The following is an 18,827-nucleotide window of genomic DNA, read 5'->3' on the forward strand; positions in this document are numbered from 1 at the left end:
CATAAATGAACTATAATGTCCTGCACACACTAGTAAATAAATATCCAAAATTATATCTGGTGTCTGAATAATTTTTAGTTTTGGCTGTATTAGTCATGCGGTTTACTGTTTGTTTGTTGTGGTTCACTCTACAACACAGAGTTGACTGGTAATGTGGAGCTGATGTGTGAACGGGGAAAAAGCCAGAACGGCGTTGCTTGTATAAACGGCATATTTGTGTATTTAACGGTAAAGTCATTCTGGCAATTTTATAATGAGAGCAGCTGGACTCTTCTCTCATGTCCCTCACACACACACACACACACACACACACACACACACAGTCCAATACAGGACCGATTCAGTGTCGTCGTGATGAGACTTACAATGCGAACCCAAACATCAGGAAACATGAGAAATCCACCGTTTTTAAACTATCATTCTAAATTTAAAGGATTAAAAGGATTTTGACAACAAAAATAAGATTCTGGAAAACACTATGATTTCTGTGCTTGCATTGAAATTTTACATTCATAAGCATTTTAAACATACCTAGAGTTTCTTGTTAGGAACAAATTATGAAATTATGAACTTGAAATGTTACATTCATAAGCATGTTAAGACAGTGCACCTCTCCTCACCTCTACAATACTGCGAAGATCCCTGACGTACATTCGCTCCGTCTCGATAATCTCCATCACGACGCGATCCACGTAGGAGAGCTGAGGGTTCGGTGCCATGCTGCCGCTGGCGAACGGAGACGGAGGATCTGAACCTGACCACTCGAAGCCCGGCCCTGAAGGACCCACAGGAGGACTGAGCTCCAGGTCAATCCCAGCACCGGACGGCGGGCCGACGCTCCCCTCCACGGACGAGCCGGATGACACCGCGCTGACGGGCCGCCCGTCCTCTGAAGGCTCAGTGCTGGACAGGGAGCAGCGGTCGGTGGATCGGGGGTCGAGACTGCCCACAGACGAACCAGTGGACAAACGAAGACATTCTGCTGGAGACAAACAGGGCAGGAGTTGAACATGCTTACAGTGTTAGAATTCAACAGCAAAAAAAAAAAAAAAAAGAAAGAATATTAAGCAGAAAATAAATGATATTTTTTGTGGAAATGCATTTTAATTTTTTTAATTTTTTTGATTCTAGGATGAAAAAAAGTTCAGAAGAACAGCATTTATCTGAAATCTAAAGCTTTTGTAACATTAAACTCTACTGTTCAAAAGTTTGGGGTTCAGTAAGAAGAATTTCAAAGAATTTTGAGGAAAAAAAAATTGTACACAACATTGAAAATAATAATGAATGTTTTTTGAGCAGCAAATCATCATATGAGAATGATTTGTGAAGGATCATGTGACACTGAAGACTGGAGTAATGATGCTGAACATTCAGCTTTGATCACAGGAATAAATTACACTTTAAAATATATTAAAATAGAAAACAGTCATTATAAATTGTCATAATATTTCACAATATTACTGGGTTTTTTTGTTTTGTTATCAAATAAATGCAGCCTTGGTGAGCAGAAGAGACTTTTTTTAAAAACATAAAAAATCTTACCGATCCAAAACTTTTGACCAGTAGTGTATATTTATATATGGTTCAATCCCAGAGATATGGAGATCTTAATGCGGCTTCATGATTAAATTGGTCATTTTATAATTCAACAGAAAAAATATATATTAAGCAGAAATAAAAATATTTTTGTGGAAATTATTATTATTTATTATTTATATTTATATATGGTTCAATCACAGAGATATGGAGATCTTAAAGTGGCTTCATGAGTAAATTAATCAAATTGTGCACATTTTCAGAAGTCGAAAACCAAATGTTGGTCACTTTACATACAGATGATGCTTTTCTTCTTTTAAAGAGGAACATCTGAACAACAAATAATGTTGGAAGAAGAAATATATCTTGTTTTTTTTTTTCATATCAGTGCCATAAATATGTTTTTTCCAAAGTGTGCATGCCTTTAACTCTACAAGTATTAACTATATCTCTATATGATGTTAGATTCTGGTTCTTGAGATACAGTCTCTTTAATACTTCTGGAGTTTCAGGCATTCAAACTTGAGGTTAAAAACACAAGAAGTGCATTTTTCCCATGTTTGAACGCTCACCGTTGGCATATAATGAAACAAAGATTGCTCTAATCTTCATTAGATTTCACTAATAGACCTTCCAATCTCTGTGAAGAAATAAAATAATGATGCTGCCATCTTTCTAAAGTGCCAAAGTTGTTTTTACCCCCCTGTAATCTGGCTCTAATCTCAGGTGAAAATTGTCATTTTAACAGTGAATTCCTCGTGTTTCATGACATTTAGGCTAATATTTTGGCTTTCTTCTTCATTTATGTATTCAAAAGATCAAAATCGAGATGTTTAGCCGGTGGAGTTGACCCGCACTGATCCAGCAGTGTTTGGACAGAGACTAGAATAGAGAATAATAGCCTGGGAAACTAGTCATCATTACACAGTCACTGATAATGCAAACATATGAATGTTCCCATGCCAAACTTCTCCTGAAAGACTCCGTCATTACGAGCTCTTTCCACTGGGCTTGTGGATGCACGATACGAGCGATCTCACTGCGTGAACCTGTCCGCGTTTAACCACGACATCCAGCCGCAAGCCTCCACATGAGCAACTCCGTCAACTGTATGAGTCATGCATGAGATCATCAGCAACACCCATCAGACGGGAGGACGGATATTAGCATCTGTGAAGCAGCAGCTGTTTGGAAATCTGCTGGGGTTCTGCTTTAGTAAGAGTGTGTTTACATTTCCTTCCTTCGGTAATATTGTGAACACACACCGATCTCACGACATCTGTCACTACAGGACCGATTCAGTGTCGTCGTGATGAGACTTACAATGCGAACGCAAACATCAGGAAACATGAGAAATCCACAGTTTTTAAACTATAATTTTAAATTTAAAGATACAAGGATTATGAAAAAAAATATATATATTCTGGACAACACTATGATTTCTGTGCTTGCATTGAAATTTTACATTCATAAGCATTTTAAAGATACCTAGGGTTTCTTTTTAGGAACAAATTATGAAATTATGAACTTGAAATTTTACATTCATAAGCATTTTTTAGACAGTGAAATTATAATTTTTTTGTCAGAAATGGAACAAATTATGAAATCGTTGTAATAATGAAATACGTAATTTAATTTTACATTCATAAGCATTTTTAGGACACTGAGATTTGACAATTTCTTGTAAGAAATGGAACAATTTATAAAATGGTTGAAATTATGAAATTTGTATTGACATTTTTCATTCATATGCATTTTTAAGATACTTTTTAAGATGAAATTAAGAGATCATTGAAATGAAATTTCCTTAATTTTTTACATTTATAAGCATTTAAGACACTAAAATGTGACAATTTCGTTAGAAATCGAACAAATTATGAAATCACTGAAATAAAAAAAATATTTGAAATTTTACATTAATATGCATTTAAGCCAATGAGATTTGACAATTTTGTGTAAGAAATGGAACAATTTATAAAATTGTTTAAAATAATGAAATTTGCATTGATGTTACATTCATATTAATTTGCTTGACACGTTCATAAGCATTTTTAAGACCTAAATTCGTCGATTTCTTTTTACAAGTGGAACAGTTTATCAATCAATCAATCAATCTACTTATGATGATTAATAAATCAAAACAGTCATATGTGTCAAAACTGATCTTTTCCTAAGCCAAATAAACTTATGAATTCATCATAATTAAGTCAGTTTTTGCGTTTGTTCATTAACTTGATCAGGACTAGTTATGATAAAGTGAGTCACTCACGAACAAATGACTCTTATGAACCGATTCTTTAATGAATCAGTCAAGAAGACAAGCAAATCTTGACCGTTTGACTCAATCATGCAACTCGTTCAATGAATCACGAGTGGAATCTGAACGGGAATATTTCTCAATGTTTGCATGCGTTCATGACCCGCTATATGACTTCACCAGAACTAGTTATGACAAAGTGAGACGAAATCACATTCCATGGAACAGAATATTTCAGGATAAAACAAAGGAGCTCCTCATCTTCTGTCTCCTCGAGGCTTCATTATGAAATTTATGACTAAATGAACATGTATGTAAATGTATTGCTGCGTGACAGTCCATCATAACTCCTGCTATTACTCACTGAGTTCTGCATGCATGGACAACACTCGCGTCTGCTAGAGAGAGAGAAGATCTAGTGTTGATCCAAAGATCCTGATAATGACATTTCAGATTTAATTTCAAATGTTCAATCTTACAATCCTCTGAGAACTAATGAAATGTTCAGGTTATTAGTACAGATGATCAGCTAATGATCTGCATGTCTAACTCCTGCTGACTCTGATGATGAATAGCTCTGGTAAGTCGCTGTAGATAAAGCCTGATATATGCAGCGTTTGAGCGCTGACCTCTGACCTAGGCCCGTCACCATCATGCATTTTGTGTTGATGATTCATTAATTGCAATTTACGATTTAATTTGGTTTTGTTCGCATCACTTACATTGGAAGACTAATACCTTATTGTTTTTTACTTGGAATTGTAAATAATATAATAATAAATAATAAAATAGGTCCATGAGATTTATGCTGATCCAATGCTGTGAAAATTTAAATGTATAATATAATAATAATAAAAAAATGTTGAACCCACAAACCTTCATTTCATTAAATAAGGAATAAAAAAATATATAAAAAAAAACATTTAAATGAATTTTTAACCAGACTGTATTTTGTGTTATGTTTTTTTATTTTATATATATATATATATATATATATATATATATATATATATATATATATTTTTTTTTTTTTTTACATTATTCTTTTTAATGAAAAAAACCCCCAAAACAAATTAAAAAACGGCATAAAATACAGACTGATTAAAAAAAAAAATTCTATGAAGGAATATAATATATTATAATATAATATAATCCACAAACCTTAATTTCGTAAATAAAAAAATAAAATAATATAATAAAAAAAAATAAAAAACAACATTACATACAGTCTTGATTAAACCCACAAAACTTCAGTTCATGAGTCCTTTGACTCTCTTCATGTGCTTTACAACAGTGTTTTTTATATTCTTTGCCAAAATGTGATTGACATTTAAACTGCACAATAACTGCGATTAGATCAAATACCAGGAGATGATCAATAACCGCGTCACTTCAAACACACACACACACACACACACACACACACCCTCAGGCGCTTACAGGAAACCTCAACACACACACACCTAACACAACATTCACATTCTTTCACATGCATCGGTTTGAAACTCACCGTACAAATGTGGAAATACGTGACGTACAAATGACAAACGCTCATCCCGACTGACTAACATGAGCTCAGACAGGCAGAACACGGACATGTGACTCAATAATGACTCATATATATATATACACACACATCTATAGAGTGAGCTGACAGAGGCGATGGAGCGCTGGATTATATATGTGGTTATTAAACTTCTGCTCTGTGAAAAAACTTCCTTTTAAAACCGCAACAACCCGTCTCGAGGGAACTGATGATTTCGGCTCGACCCCTTATCAGTAAACACCTCTGTGCACACTAACATCTCTGTGCACACTAACATCTCTGTGCACACTAACATCTCTGTGCACACTAACACCTCTGTGCACACTAACACCTCTGTGCACACTAACACTACACACAAGCATTCACACACATGCCTTCACGTCTCACTGACAGAGTTTAAACACTGATTAACTCACGTCAAGGTGAGTGTAGTATTCAGACTGTTGTAAACACAAGCTCAAAACAGCTCGAGATAATGAACCACACACACACACACACACACACACACACACACACACACACACACACACACACACACACACACACACACACACACACACACACACACACACACACACACACACACACACACACACACACACACACACACACACACACACACACACACACACACACACACACACGCTCGTCTGGATTCACAGACGCTTCTTGAACTGAATTGCTGGAATTCCTGGGATGCTCGAGGAGTGAGAGCTTTGATTTTCATTGCTTGAATTCCTGAATAAACGACAGAGACTGTAAGAAAACACACACTCTTCCTCTTCACCTGATCATCTATACGAGGAAGAGCTCAGACTCAGAACACACTGAACTGAGAACGCTTGCATGCCATGAAAGGCAGATTTCGGTTTTATTATGCATCATTTTTTGTTGTTGCACAATACGTTTTTAAATATCACTTTAACTAAGACATATCTATTCTACCACTAGAAACAAATTGTTGAAAAAAACGTTTTTTTTATCATAATATTTCTAATAATATATAATCATATATAATATAATAATAAAATAGGTCCATGTGATTTACTTTAATGCTGTGAAAAACATAATATAATTAATATAGTATAAAATAATATAATTGAACCCACAAACCTTCATTCCATAAAATAAGGAATAAAAAAAATAAAAAAAATAAAAAAATAATAATATATATATATATATATATATATATATATATATATATATATATATATATATAATATAATATATAATAAATTAATATAATATAATAATATAATATAACATAATATAATTGAATCCACAAATCTTCATTTTGTAAAATAAGGAATAAAAAAAAATAAAGTCTGATTAAACACAAACCTTCTATATATAAATATTATAATATATCATCTACAAGGGGTAGAAAATAGGCTCAAATACAGAACTACACTGAATTGTGATCGCTGTCATGCCACAAATGTCAGTTTCGGTTTTATGCATAATATTTTTTGTTCCATAATAAGTTTTTAAACACCCCTTTAACTGAGACATATCCATACAACCACTAGGAAGAAATGGATACTTTCATTCAGCAAAGACACATTACATCAGTAACAGCCGTTTATAACGTTACAAAATATCCATTTCAAACAAACGCGGTTCTTTTAGAACTTTATATTCATCAAAGAATCCTGAAAAAACAGGTTTAATATCATCAAATCCTCATATTAGAATGATTTCTGAATGATCATGTGACACTGAAGACTGGAGTAATGATGCTGAACATTCAGCTTTGATCACAGGAATAAATTACACTTTACTATATATATATATTCACATAGAAAACAGCAGATTTAAATTACAATAATATTTCACCTTTTAGACTGTACTTTTGATCAAATAAACACAGCCATGGTGAGCAGAAGAGCCTCTTCAATGATATAGCGATATTACCCAACATCATAATCTTCACACATCATGAACCGTACAGTTCAGGCGCCGTCTTCAAAAGTGATCGACAGAATCTTATATATTAATGATTAATGATTCGCTTCCAGCCGGTCACAATCAGACACACATCCGTCAAACCGTAAAACACCAGATGCAAATTTCCCACCGTCCAACAGTCAAAGCAGATCCAGAGACTCCAGATCCGATACTCAACAGTTTCACTGATGCAAATGTCTGGCCATGAACACACACACACACACACACACACACACACACACACACACACACACACACAGCTCTGAGCCTTTACTGTTAAGCCTTTTCTCCCTTCACTCAAAGACACTGGTGGTAAAAATGACTGCATGCATAAAGTAGACGTGTGATATGAGTGTGTAAAATGAGAAAAGCGAGTAAATATTCCTCACCTGAGGCGAGCAAAACACAGGGATGTTTTCCTTTCCAAGTTTCCTGATATTAGTAATGGTGTTGCACACCTCAGGGAACAAGAACGAGATCCGATCGGATATGATTAATGCGTGTCGGAGTGTGAAACACGCCCTCCTTTAATCTCTTGACTTCTCATTAACTTCACTGTTCTGGTTTTGAAGCTTGATTTGGTGATTTTTAGTTGCAAAATGCACGTTTCTTAACAATTAATGACTCTTGCATCTAATTTTTAACTCTGACTTCATACTTTCTGAAGCTCCTGACACACCAGAAAGTCTTCTCTGTCGAGTCTGGACAAATGAACTCAGTTTTTTTTCCACTAGTGTTTGAAATGCTTCAGTGCTTTTCTCATTGACATTTAAGAGTGATGTTTAGCTGTAGATCAGCGAGGCGGAGCGGTGTCTCTCTCTGAGGCTCTCATGCAGAAGAACCCTGTTCCACAGACGGACACGACGCCACAGCTCACTGTCAGCGAGGCGGAGCGGTGTCTCTCTCTGAGGCTCTCATGCAGAAGAACCCTGTTCCACAGACGGACACGACGCCACAGCTCACTGTCAGCGAGGCGGAGCGGTGTCTCTCTCTGAGGCTCTCATGCAGAAGAACCCTGTTCCACAGACGGACACGACGCCACAGCTCACTGTCAGCGAGGCGGAGCGGTGTCTCTCTCTGAGGCTCTCATGCAGAAGAACCCTGTTCCACAGACGGACACGATGCCACAGCTCACTGTCAGCGAGGCGGAGCGGTGTCTCTCTCTGAGGCTCTCATGCAGAAGAACCCTGTTCCACAGACGGACACGACGCCACAGCTCACTGTCAGCGAGGCGGAGCGGTGTCTCTCTCTGAGGCTCTCATGCAGAAGAACCCTGTTCCACAGACGGACACGACGCCACAGCTCACTGTCAGCGAGGCGGAGCGGTGTCTCTCTCTGAGGCTCACATGCAGAAGAACCCTGTTCCACAGACGGACACGACGCCACAGCTCACTGTCAGCGAGGCGGAGCGGTGTCTCTCTCTGAGGCTCACATGCAGAAGAACCCTGTTCCACAGACGGACACGACGCCACAGCTCACTGTCAGCGAGGCGGAGCGGTGTCTCTCTCTGAGGCTCTCATGCAGAAGAACCCTGTTCCACAGACGGACACGACGCCCCAGCTCACTGTCAGCGAGGCGGAGCGGTGTCTCTCTCTGAGGCTCTCATGCAGAAGAACCCTGTTCCACAGACGGACACGACGCCACAGCTCACTGTCAGCGAGGCGGAGCGGTGTCTCTCTCTGAGGCTCACATGCAGAAGAACCCTGTTCCACAGACGGACACGACGCCACAGCTCACTGTCAGCGAGGCGGAGCGGTGTCTCTCTCTGAGGCTCTCATGCAGAAGAACCCTGTTCCACAGACGGACACGACGCCACAGCTCACTGTCAGCGAGGCGGAGCGGTGTCTCTCTCTGAGGCTCTCATGCAGAAGAACCCTGTTCCACAGACGGACACGACGCCACAGCTCACTGTCAGCGAGGCGGAGCGGTGTCTCTCTCTGAGGCTCTCATGCAGAAGAACCCTGTTCCACAGACGGACACGACGCCACAGCTCACTGTCAGCGAGGCGGAGCGGTGTCTCTCTCTGAGGCTCTCATGCAGAAGAACCCTGTTCCACAGACGGACACGACGCCACAGCTCACTGTCAGCGAGGCGGAGCGGTGTCTCTCTCTGAGGCTCTCATGCAGAAGAACCCTGTTCCACAGACGGACACGACGCCACAGCTCACTGTCAGCGAGGCGGAGCGGTGTCTCTCTCTGAGGCTCTCATGCAGAAGAACCCTGTTCCACAGACGGACACGACGCCACAGCTCACTGTCAGCGAGGCGGAGCGGTCTCTCTCTCTGAGGCTCACATGCAGAAGAACCCTGTTCCACAGACGGACACGACGCCACAGCTCACTGTCAGCGAGGCGGAGCGGTGTCTCTCTCTGAGGCTCTCATGCAGAAGAACCCTGTTCCACAGACGGACACGACGCCACAGCTCACTGTCAGCGAGGCGGAGCGGTGTCTCTCTCTGAGGCTCTCATGCAGAAGAACCCTGTTCCACAAACGGACACGACGCCACAGCTCACTGTCAGCGAGGCGGCGCGGTGTCTCTCTCTGAGGCTCTCATGCAGAAGAACCCTGTTCCACAGACGGACACGACGCCACAGCTCACTGTCAGCGAGGCGGAGCGGTGTCTCTCTCTGAGGCTCTCATGCAGAAGAACCCTGTTCCACAGACGGACACGACGCCACAGCTCACTGTCAGCGAGGCGGAGCGGTGTCTCTCTCTGAGGCTCTCATGCAGAAGAACCCTGTTCCACAGACGGACACGATGCCACAGCTCACTGTCAGCGAGGCGGAGCGGTGTCTCTCTCTGAGGCTCTCATGCAGAAGAACCCTGTTCCACAGACGGACACGACGCCACAGCTCACTGTCAGCGAGGCGGAGCGGTGTCTCTCTCTGAGGCTCTCATGCAGAAGAACCCTGTTCCACAGACGGACACGACGCCACAGCTCACTGTCAGCGAGGCGGAGCGGTGTCTCTCTCTGAGGCTCACATGCAGAAGAACCCTGTTCCACAGACGGACACGACGCCACAGCTCACTGTCAGCGAGGCGGAGCGGTGTCTCTCTCTGAGGCTCTCATGCAGAAGAACCCTGTTCCACAGACGGACACGACGCCCCAGCTCACTGTCAGCGAGGCGGAGCGGTGTCTCTCTCTGAGGCTCTCATGCAGAAGAACCCTGTTCCACAGACGGACACGACGCCACAGCTCACTGTCAGCGAGGCGGAGCGGTGTCTCTCTCTGAGGCTCTCATGCAGAAGAACCCTGTTCCACAGACGGACACGACGCCACAGCTCACTGTCAGCGAGGCGGAGCGGTCTCTCTCTCTGAGGCTCACATGCAGAAGAACCCTGTTCCACAGACGGACACGACGCCACAGCTCACTGTCAGCGAGGCGGAGCGGTGTCTCTCTCTGAGGCTCTCATGCAGAAGAACCCTGTTCCACAGACGGACACGACGCCACAGCTCACTGTCAGCGAGGCGGAGCGGTGTCTCTCTCTGAGGCTCTCATGCAGAAGAACCCTGTTCCACAGACGGACACGACGCCACAGCTCACTGTCAGCGAGGCGGAGCGGTGTCTCTCTCTGAGGCTCTCATGCAGAAGAACCCTGTTCCACAGACGGACACGACGCCACAGCTCACTGTCAGCGAGGCGGAGCGGTGTCTCTCTCTGAGGCTCACATGCAGAAGAACCCTGTTCCACAGACGGACACGACGCCACAGCTCACTGTCAGCGAGGCGGAGCGGTGTCTCTCTCTGAGGCTCTCATGCAGAAGAACCCTGTTCCACAGACGGACACGACGCCACAGCTCACTGTCAGCGAGGCGGAGCGGTGTCTCTCTCTGAGGCTCTCATGCAGAAGAACCCTGTTCCACAGACGGACACGACGCCACAGCTCACTGTCAGCGAGGCGGAGCGGTGTCTCTCTCTGAGGCTTTCATGCAGAAGAACCCTGTTCCACAGACGGACACGACGCCACAGCCCACTCTCTTCCTGGGGTTACAGATTTTGAACTCCATTTTAATGGTTAAAGTAGAGTTTTTGTAATAAAAAAACATGTCGAATTAGTTCAAATTTAAAATAAAAGAATTTATTAGAAGTTTAATAAAAATTACATTCATGCAAAATTACAAACGTTTTATTTTCTTCTCAAAAAAAAAAAAAAAAAAATCAAATTCAGTTTGTTTTTTGTTTTTTTGGCAATCAAATGAATTTATAAATGAATAAATGAATTTATCTTTTAATCATAACTATGCAAACTTTTTTGTCAAAGTGCTGCACAACAGAGCTTTACTGCTAAAATTAAAAAACATGGAAGAAAAATTCTGATTAGTTATTCCCAAAAAATAAAACGTTAATAATTTATTATTATTAGTTTTACTATATAAATATTACTATTAATTAATTTATTATTAATATTATTTATATTATATATATATATATATATATATATCATAATTCCTTCAAGTTAAACCAAACTTTTATTTTGACGGGTTGCCGTGAAGACCTTTGAATTTCTGTATTTATGATATGACGATGATGAAATTAAATAGTAAACGGAGATGCTTTTTATTTATTCATAAAATTTGACAAATTCCGTGAAATTATACAGTAAATTCCGTATTTATGACTGGATTTCCGTTTTTCCGCATCGTGGAAGTCACATGACCCTACATCTGCTATGAGATCATCTTTGCTACTGGAAAACTGATGCATAGACAAATTAACCAAAATGCAAACTCTTCCAGATGCAAAATTAATTAGATCATAATTGTGACCCTGGATCACGTCACCAGTCTCGAGTCACACGGGTTTATTTGTATGGGTCAAAATTATGGATTTTTCTTTTATGCCAAAAATCATTAGGATATTAAGTAAAGATCATGTTCCATGAAGATATTTTGTAAATTTCCTACCGTAAATATATAAAACATTTATATTTGTGAGTGAATGCAGCACAATCGTGAACATAAATGAACAACTTTAAAGGAGATTTTCTCAATGTTTCGATTTTTTTGCACCCTCAGATTTTCAATAGTTGTGTCTCGACCAAATATTGTCCTAAACATCAAACCATACATCAATGGAAAGCTTATTTATTCAGCTTTCAGATGATGTATACATCTCAATTTCAAAAAATGTACCCATGTGACTGATTTTGTGGTCCAGGGTCACAATTCATAACGCAACATTAGTAGTGCATGTGTGAATGAACTTCCCTGTATCTGTGCCGACTGTGCAAAGGCATTAAATCTGCATGTTTGTCTGGGCAGGAGTCGGTGGGAGTCTGGACTGATGCCCTCGGGAGACACCGGCGGCCAGAAACACACCGCAGGAGCAGAAGCACATGTGTGTGTCGTCTGGAGTATTTATTAACGACTCGAAATGAAACGAGGAGAGGAGAATAATTACACACACCCGTCCGCCCGAGTCACACCATCATCACATCATCATCACACCATCATCACACCATCATCACACTGAGACGGGAACATCTGAACAAGCCCTGGACATCAGCATTCGCAGAGACTCGTCTAACACACACTGTGACGAGATGAAAACACACTAATGAGGAAATAGACTTAAACAACAACCCATAAAAGGACTAGAAAGTTCCGTGACTCTGACGTTGTGTTGTTTTTAAACATGTTACAACAATGATAATCTTTTAATACCATGTATAAACTATAGTTTCTAAATTTGGTAATCATTACCATGTCATATATTGACGTACAATTTAAAACCTTCAGTTTATCGTGGTACAGATTACACAGACAGTACCAAAATGTATAAATAAATAAAATTAAAATAAAGGAATGTTAAATGTTATTTAAATAAAATAAAATGTAATAAATAAAAGCAAACAAATTTATAAACTAAAGCAAACAGATATATAAAATAAAGAAATGAAACCAACTAAAATAAACAAATAAATAAAATTGGTATAAAAATGAAAGAAATGATAAATAGATAAATAGATAGAAAGAGAGAGAGAGAGAATGAATAAATAAAATAAATAAATAAAATTGGTATAAAAATTTAAGAAAAACAATAGATAGATAGATAGAGAGAAAGAGAGAAAATGAATAAATAAATAAAATAAATAAAATTGGTATAACAATTAAAGAAAAACAATAGATAGATAGATAGATAGATAGATAGAGAGAAAGAGAGAAAATGAATAAATAAATCATAAATAAATAAAATTGGTATAAAAATTCAAGAAAACCGATAAATGAATAGATAGATATAGATAGATAGAAAGAGAGAAAATGAATAAATAAATAAAATAAATAAAATTGGTATAAAAATTAAAGAAAAACAATAGATAGATAGATAGATAGAGAGAAAGAGAAAATGAATAAATAAATAATAAATAAATTAAATTTGTATAAAAATTCAAGAAAAACGATAAATGGATAGATAGATAGATAGATAGATAGATAGATAGAAAGAGAGAAAATGAATAAATAAATAAAGAATTAACAAATAGGCCTAAAAAAAAAGACAATAAATTAACAAATGACCGAATAATAAATCTAAGATCATAGTCAGACGTCTGTGGCCGGCAGAAGTGAGGGTGAGCAGTGACAGCGCTCGTAAAGCTCTTCCATCTGACCAACACATGTTCACAGAGATGGACACACACACACACACAGCTGAACCAACGTCTGTCTCTAACACAACATTAACACACCACCTCCACTATCATCCCATCTCACCGCGACAGTCTCACGATACTGAGAAACCCTTCATTCCAGACGAACCTGTGCGTTCCTCCAGTCGCACCGTATAATCACAGGCGATTACAGGGTTCCTCCAGCATCAGATCCACCGATAACCACAGCAAACACACAACTCATGAAAGAAACTATTACAGAAAAAAAAAATTTGATGACAGACAGGGAGACTCAAGCATTTCGCTTAATGATTAACAACTTTAAAAACACTGTTGAAACTTGATTTTTCACATTCAAACTCAGTTCAGGTGAAAGTTCAGCCAGAAATAGTCCCTGTTATGACACTTCTGGAGCCTGAGAGGATGGAGATTCTCCAATATACCAGTTCCTATGGGTTTCTTTAAAACAGTGGTCGGGAACCTATGGCTCGCGAGCCACATCTGGCTCTTTGGCAAAAATCATGTGGCTCGCGAGGTCTCTCACCCTTTACCAACAAACCATCGATGAAACAATTAAAACACATCAACAGAGATCGGCTCTCTGCAGAAAAAGCAGCCAATTACAATTCCCTTGTTGTAGTCCAGCCTACTTAAGTTAATTAAAAGTTTATGATAATAATAATATTCAAGTTGTACCGGCAAAAGTGCGTGTTCAGTGCTGTTCGGGAGTGTTCTGTGGTAACCTACAGCTCCTGCACTGGATTCAAGCTGGCGAAAACCATTCTAGAACAGCAGCGAAAATGTAAAAGTAGGCTTTATAAACTTTAATATATCCTTTTATTGAAACGGGGGCTTTGCTGTGCAAAGAGACATTTGCGCAGAGACCCTTTATGTCCTATAAATGTGTCGTATTTTTTGATAATCCGCGCAGATTTCAGTTGACGATTCTGTTTAAAGTTATTAATAACAAAACATGAATGAATGAGAAAGAAAATAACAGGATGTGCTTTATATTGAAAATAAATATTAAAAGCGTGATAAGTCGCGAAAGAGAACTGAATTCTACTGACAGGACGCTGTGCGCGCGCTCCGAGCGCAACACGGACAAGTAGCCTTTGTCTTCGGTTGCGCGCCTAAGCGGCCAAATAAACAGAAATATTTCAAAATGGCAAGTCGAGTATTCACGTAAACACAGCAGATGTACTCTGTGCATTCACTCTCTCTCTCTCACACACGCACACATAAGAGGATTTATGCTCATCACTTGGTAACTCAACCTCACAGTGAAAGCCCTGCACAATTAATTCCATATTGCAACTAATTTATTGTTTGCTGAATATTTGTTTGTTTTTAGTTGTCTATGGACCTAATAATTAGCCTACTACTGTTGAATTTTTTATTGAAAAAAGCACGTCTTTAATTTATATATATATATAATTTTTTTTCTACTGTGGCTCTTTTGGAAAAATGCATTATCCAAAAATGAAAAAATGGCTCTTTGGTCAAAAAAGGTTCCCGACCCCTGCTTTAAAAGCACACCACCATATTCAGTGTTGTGTGTAACTCATTACAAGTAACTTGAGTTACGTAATCAGATTATTTTTTCAAATAACGCATTACTTCTAAAATGTACTTTTTTATAAAATAAAAAAATTATTTTGTTTTTACCCTTTATTGACTCATGTTGAGACAAATCGAAGTGCAGAGGCTGGGTGTGTGTGTGTGTGTTTGTGTGTTTGTGTGTGTGTGTGAGTGAGTGTGTGAGTGAGTGTGTGAGTGAGTGTGTGAGTGAGTGTGTGAGTGAGTGTGTGAGTGAGTGTGTGTGTGTGAGTGAGTGAGTGAGTGAGTGAGCAAGAGTGTGTGTGTGAGTGAGTGAGTGAGCGAGAGTGTGTGAGTGAGTGAGTGAGTGAGCGAGAGTGTGTGTGTGAGTGAGTGAGTGAGTGAGTGAGTGAGTGTGTGTGTGTGTGTGTGTGTGTGTGTGTGTGTGTGTGTGTGTGAGAGAGTGTGAGCGAGTGTGTGTGAGTGAGTGAGTGAGTGAGTGAGTGAGTGAGCAAGAGTGTGTGTGTGAGTGAGTGAGTGAGCGAGAGTGTGTGAGTGAGTGAGTGAGTGAGCGAGAGTGTGTGTGTGTGTGTGTGTGTGTGAGAGAGTGTGAGCGAGTGTGTGTGAGTGAGTGAGTGAGTGAGTGAGTGAGTGAGCAAGAGTGTGTGTGTGAGTGAGTGAGTGAGCGAGAGTGTGTGAGTGAGTGAGTGAGTGAGCGAGAGTGTGTGTGTGAGTGAGTGAGTGAGTGAGTGAGTGAGTGAGTGTGTGTGTGTGTGTGTGTGTGTGTGTGTGTGTGTGTGTGTGTGTGTGAGAGAGTGTGAGCGAGTGTGTGTGAGTGAGTGAGTGAGTGAGTGAGTGAGTAAGTGTGTGTGTGAGTGAGAGTGAGTGTGTGAGAGAGTGAGTGAGTGAGTGAGTGAGTGAGTAAGTGTGTGTGTGAGTGAGAGTGAGTGTGTGAGAGAGTGAGTGAGTGAGTGAGTGCGCGTGTGAGCGTGTGTGAACGGTGAACGTGTGAACGGCACTTAAGTCATTCTTAAAAAAAGGAAGATGTGTTCGTAGTTTTGCCAGCAAGATATGGCAAAAGTTGAATCTATCAACTAGCTCCGCTGTTGGGAAAACGCTCTGGTTGGTTGAAGCGCTGTCCTATTGCGTGCAGAGGAAATTTGAAAGACAGCCGTTTATCCCGCCCCTCGGATTGAGTCGTGTCTATGGTGAGTTGCCAGACCCAACATCTTGATGTAGGTCTGGCTTGCCAGGCTATTAATCGTTTAGATTTAGGTCTGGATTTCCAGGCTACAGGTACAGTACAGTACAGGTACACTGGAATTCTTCTGCATTTCTCAGAGTCAGCTTTTATTAAAAAAAAAAAAAAAAAAAAAAAAAATAATAATAATAATAATAATAATAAATATATATATATATATATATATATATATATATATATATATATATATATATATATATATATATTAAGGGAGAGCAAGGAAACATAAAAAAAAAAAAAAGGTAACGCACTATTGTAATGCATTACTTTTCAAAGTATCTTTCCCTAACAAGATGAGGTGTCGCGGCTCAAATTCTCCAGCGGTGTGAAGTCAGTGTTTCTCTATAGAAGCAGTCGGAGGCCATAAAGCCGATTAACCCTGAATAATCACACAAACGTCCTCTAAGTGCCTCCGCTGAGTCCCTTTCAAAAAGCCCAATTCTCCTGAAGCTCCAGCCATCTGTGCGCGGGACTCGACGCTGAGAGGAGTTTAACACTGAGCCTGATGTGTGTGGGACGAACTCGAGGAAGAGCACTGGGATTACTGGGATATCAGCGGTTTATAAAGCACATCTTAATGCCTGATTCTGTGTGGGAAAAAAGCATACCGTCATATTTACTTAATCCACCCAATGCCTAAACTTAACAACTACCTTCATATTAGTGGGAATTGGACTCTAAACTAAAGTGTGACCGAATTCTGATATTGTTCATGACAAATGTTCCCAGACATAAGCTAAATCTGGAAAGACAAGTCAATACACTACTCATGTTACGAGGATATCGTGTGTTTATAAAGCACATATTAATGCTGTATTCTGTGTGACCGTATTCTGCATCCCTTAATCCACCCGATCCCTAAACTAAGAGCTTACTCACTGTTCATAAACACTAATTAGGAGTTTGAGGCAAAAGCTGTAGTTATTAGTGGGAATTGGATCAAAAACTAAAAGGTGACCGACATAAACTAAATCTGGAAAAACATTTGACCAAAAAATAAATAAATAAATTCCTAAAATGAGTAGGCCTAGTAATGGGATGTTTAAAATTTATATTTTATAAATTCAAATGATTATGAGATAAAAGATAATCCAAACAAATCCCAACTAAACTAAACTAAACTAAACTAAACTAAACTACACTAAACTAAACTAAACTAAACTAAACTAAACTAAACTAAACTAAACTAAACTAAACTAAACTAAACTAAACTAAACTAAAACGGCCCATATAAAAACAACAGTGTTGATTTACCACCAGAAATGTCCGAGGGTTCAAGTGAGGGTCGTGGTTTGTATTCGTCTATTGTAATTAAAATAAGCTTAATTTAAGAACAATAGAAGTCAATGGGAAGTCATTGTGGGTGTGGGTGTGTGTGTGTGTGTGTGTGTGTGTGTGTGTGTGTGTGTGTGTGTGTGTGTGTGAGGGTGTGGGACAGAGAGAGAGAGAGAGAGAGAGAGAGAGAGAGAGAGAGAGAGAGAGAGAGTGTGAGTGTGTGTGTCTTTCTCAGAGTGTTCAAGAGTGTGTGTGTGTCTCTGCGTGTGTGTGTGAGAGTGTCTGTCTCTGCGTGTGTGTGTGTGTGTGTGTGTGTGTGTGTGTGTGTGTGTGTGTGAGGGTGTGGGACAGAGAGAGAGAGAGAGAGAGAGAGAGAGAGAGAGAGAGAGAGAGAGTGAGTGTGTGTGTCTTTCTCAGAGTGTTCAAGAGTGTGTGTGTGTGTGTGTCTCTGCGTGTGTGTGTGAGAGTGTCTGTCTCTGCGTGTGTGTGTGTGTGTGTGTGTGTGTGTGTGTGTGTGTGTGTGTGTGTGTGAGAGAGTGAGTGAGTATGTCTGTCTCTGCGTGTGTGTGTGTGTGTGTGTGTGTGTGTGTATGCAGTGTGATGCGTGTAGACATTTCCCGTTACTTTAGAGGCCTAATCCCAGTTCTCCTGAGGCGAAGGCACAGATTTCTCCAATTATCCGAGAACAGGAGTAACAAATCTCCATGACGACTGCGAACGCCTCATTAAACTAATGCGCACAACCAGGAGAGCCTCTTTTCCCCGACACACATTATCAATTACTCTAACGGCAGAATTCCCACAAAGGACACGAAACCACGAGAACAGAAAGTCGAGGATGAATCATTCTGGACAAGCTT

At 40.0% G+C, this 18,827-nt stretch overlaps 1 protein-coding gene across 9 annotated transcripts in view; it reads right to left on the reverse strand.

Annotated features, from left to right (window-relative positions):
- Positions 1-18,827, reverse strand: part of LOC309479578 (pleckstrin homology domain-containing family G member 3) — a 63,004-nt gene that overhangs the window by 26,751 nt on the left and 17,426 nt on the right. For 2 of the 9 annotated variants that reach the window (XM_082143708.1, XM_082143710.1), the window contains one exon: positions 621-979. In XM_082143708.1, the coding sequence (XP_081999834.1) occupies positions 621-979 (359 nt within the window). Of the gene's footprint in view, positions 1-620; positions 983-7,175; positions 7,551-18,827 lie in introns of those variants that run through there. The other 7 variants (XM_082143709.1, XM_082143706.1, XM_082143705.1 and 4 more) reach the window with 7 other exon arrangements.

Source organism: Leuciscus leuciscus, assembly GCF_965113295.1.
Source record: "Leuciscus leuciscus genome assembly, chromosome: 17".
Taxonomy (NCBI): domain Eukaryota; kingdom Metazoa; phylum Chordata; class Actinopteri; order Cypriniformes; family Leuciscidae; genus Leuciscus; species Leuciscus leuciscus.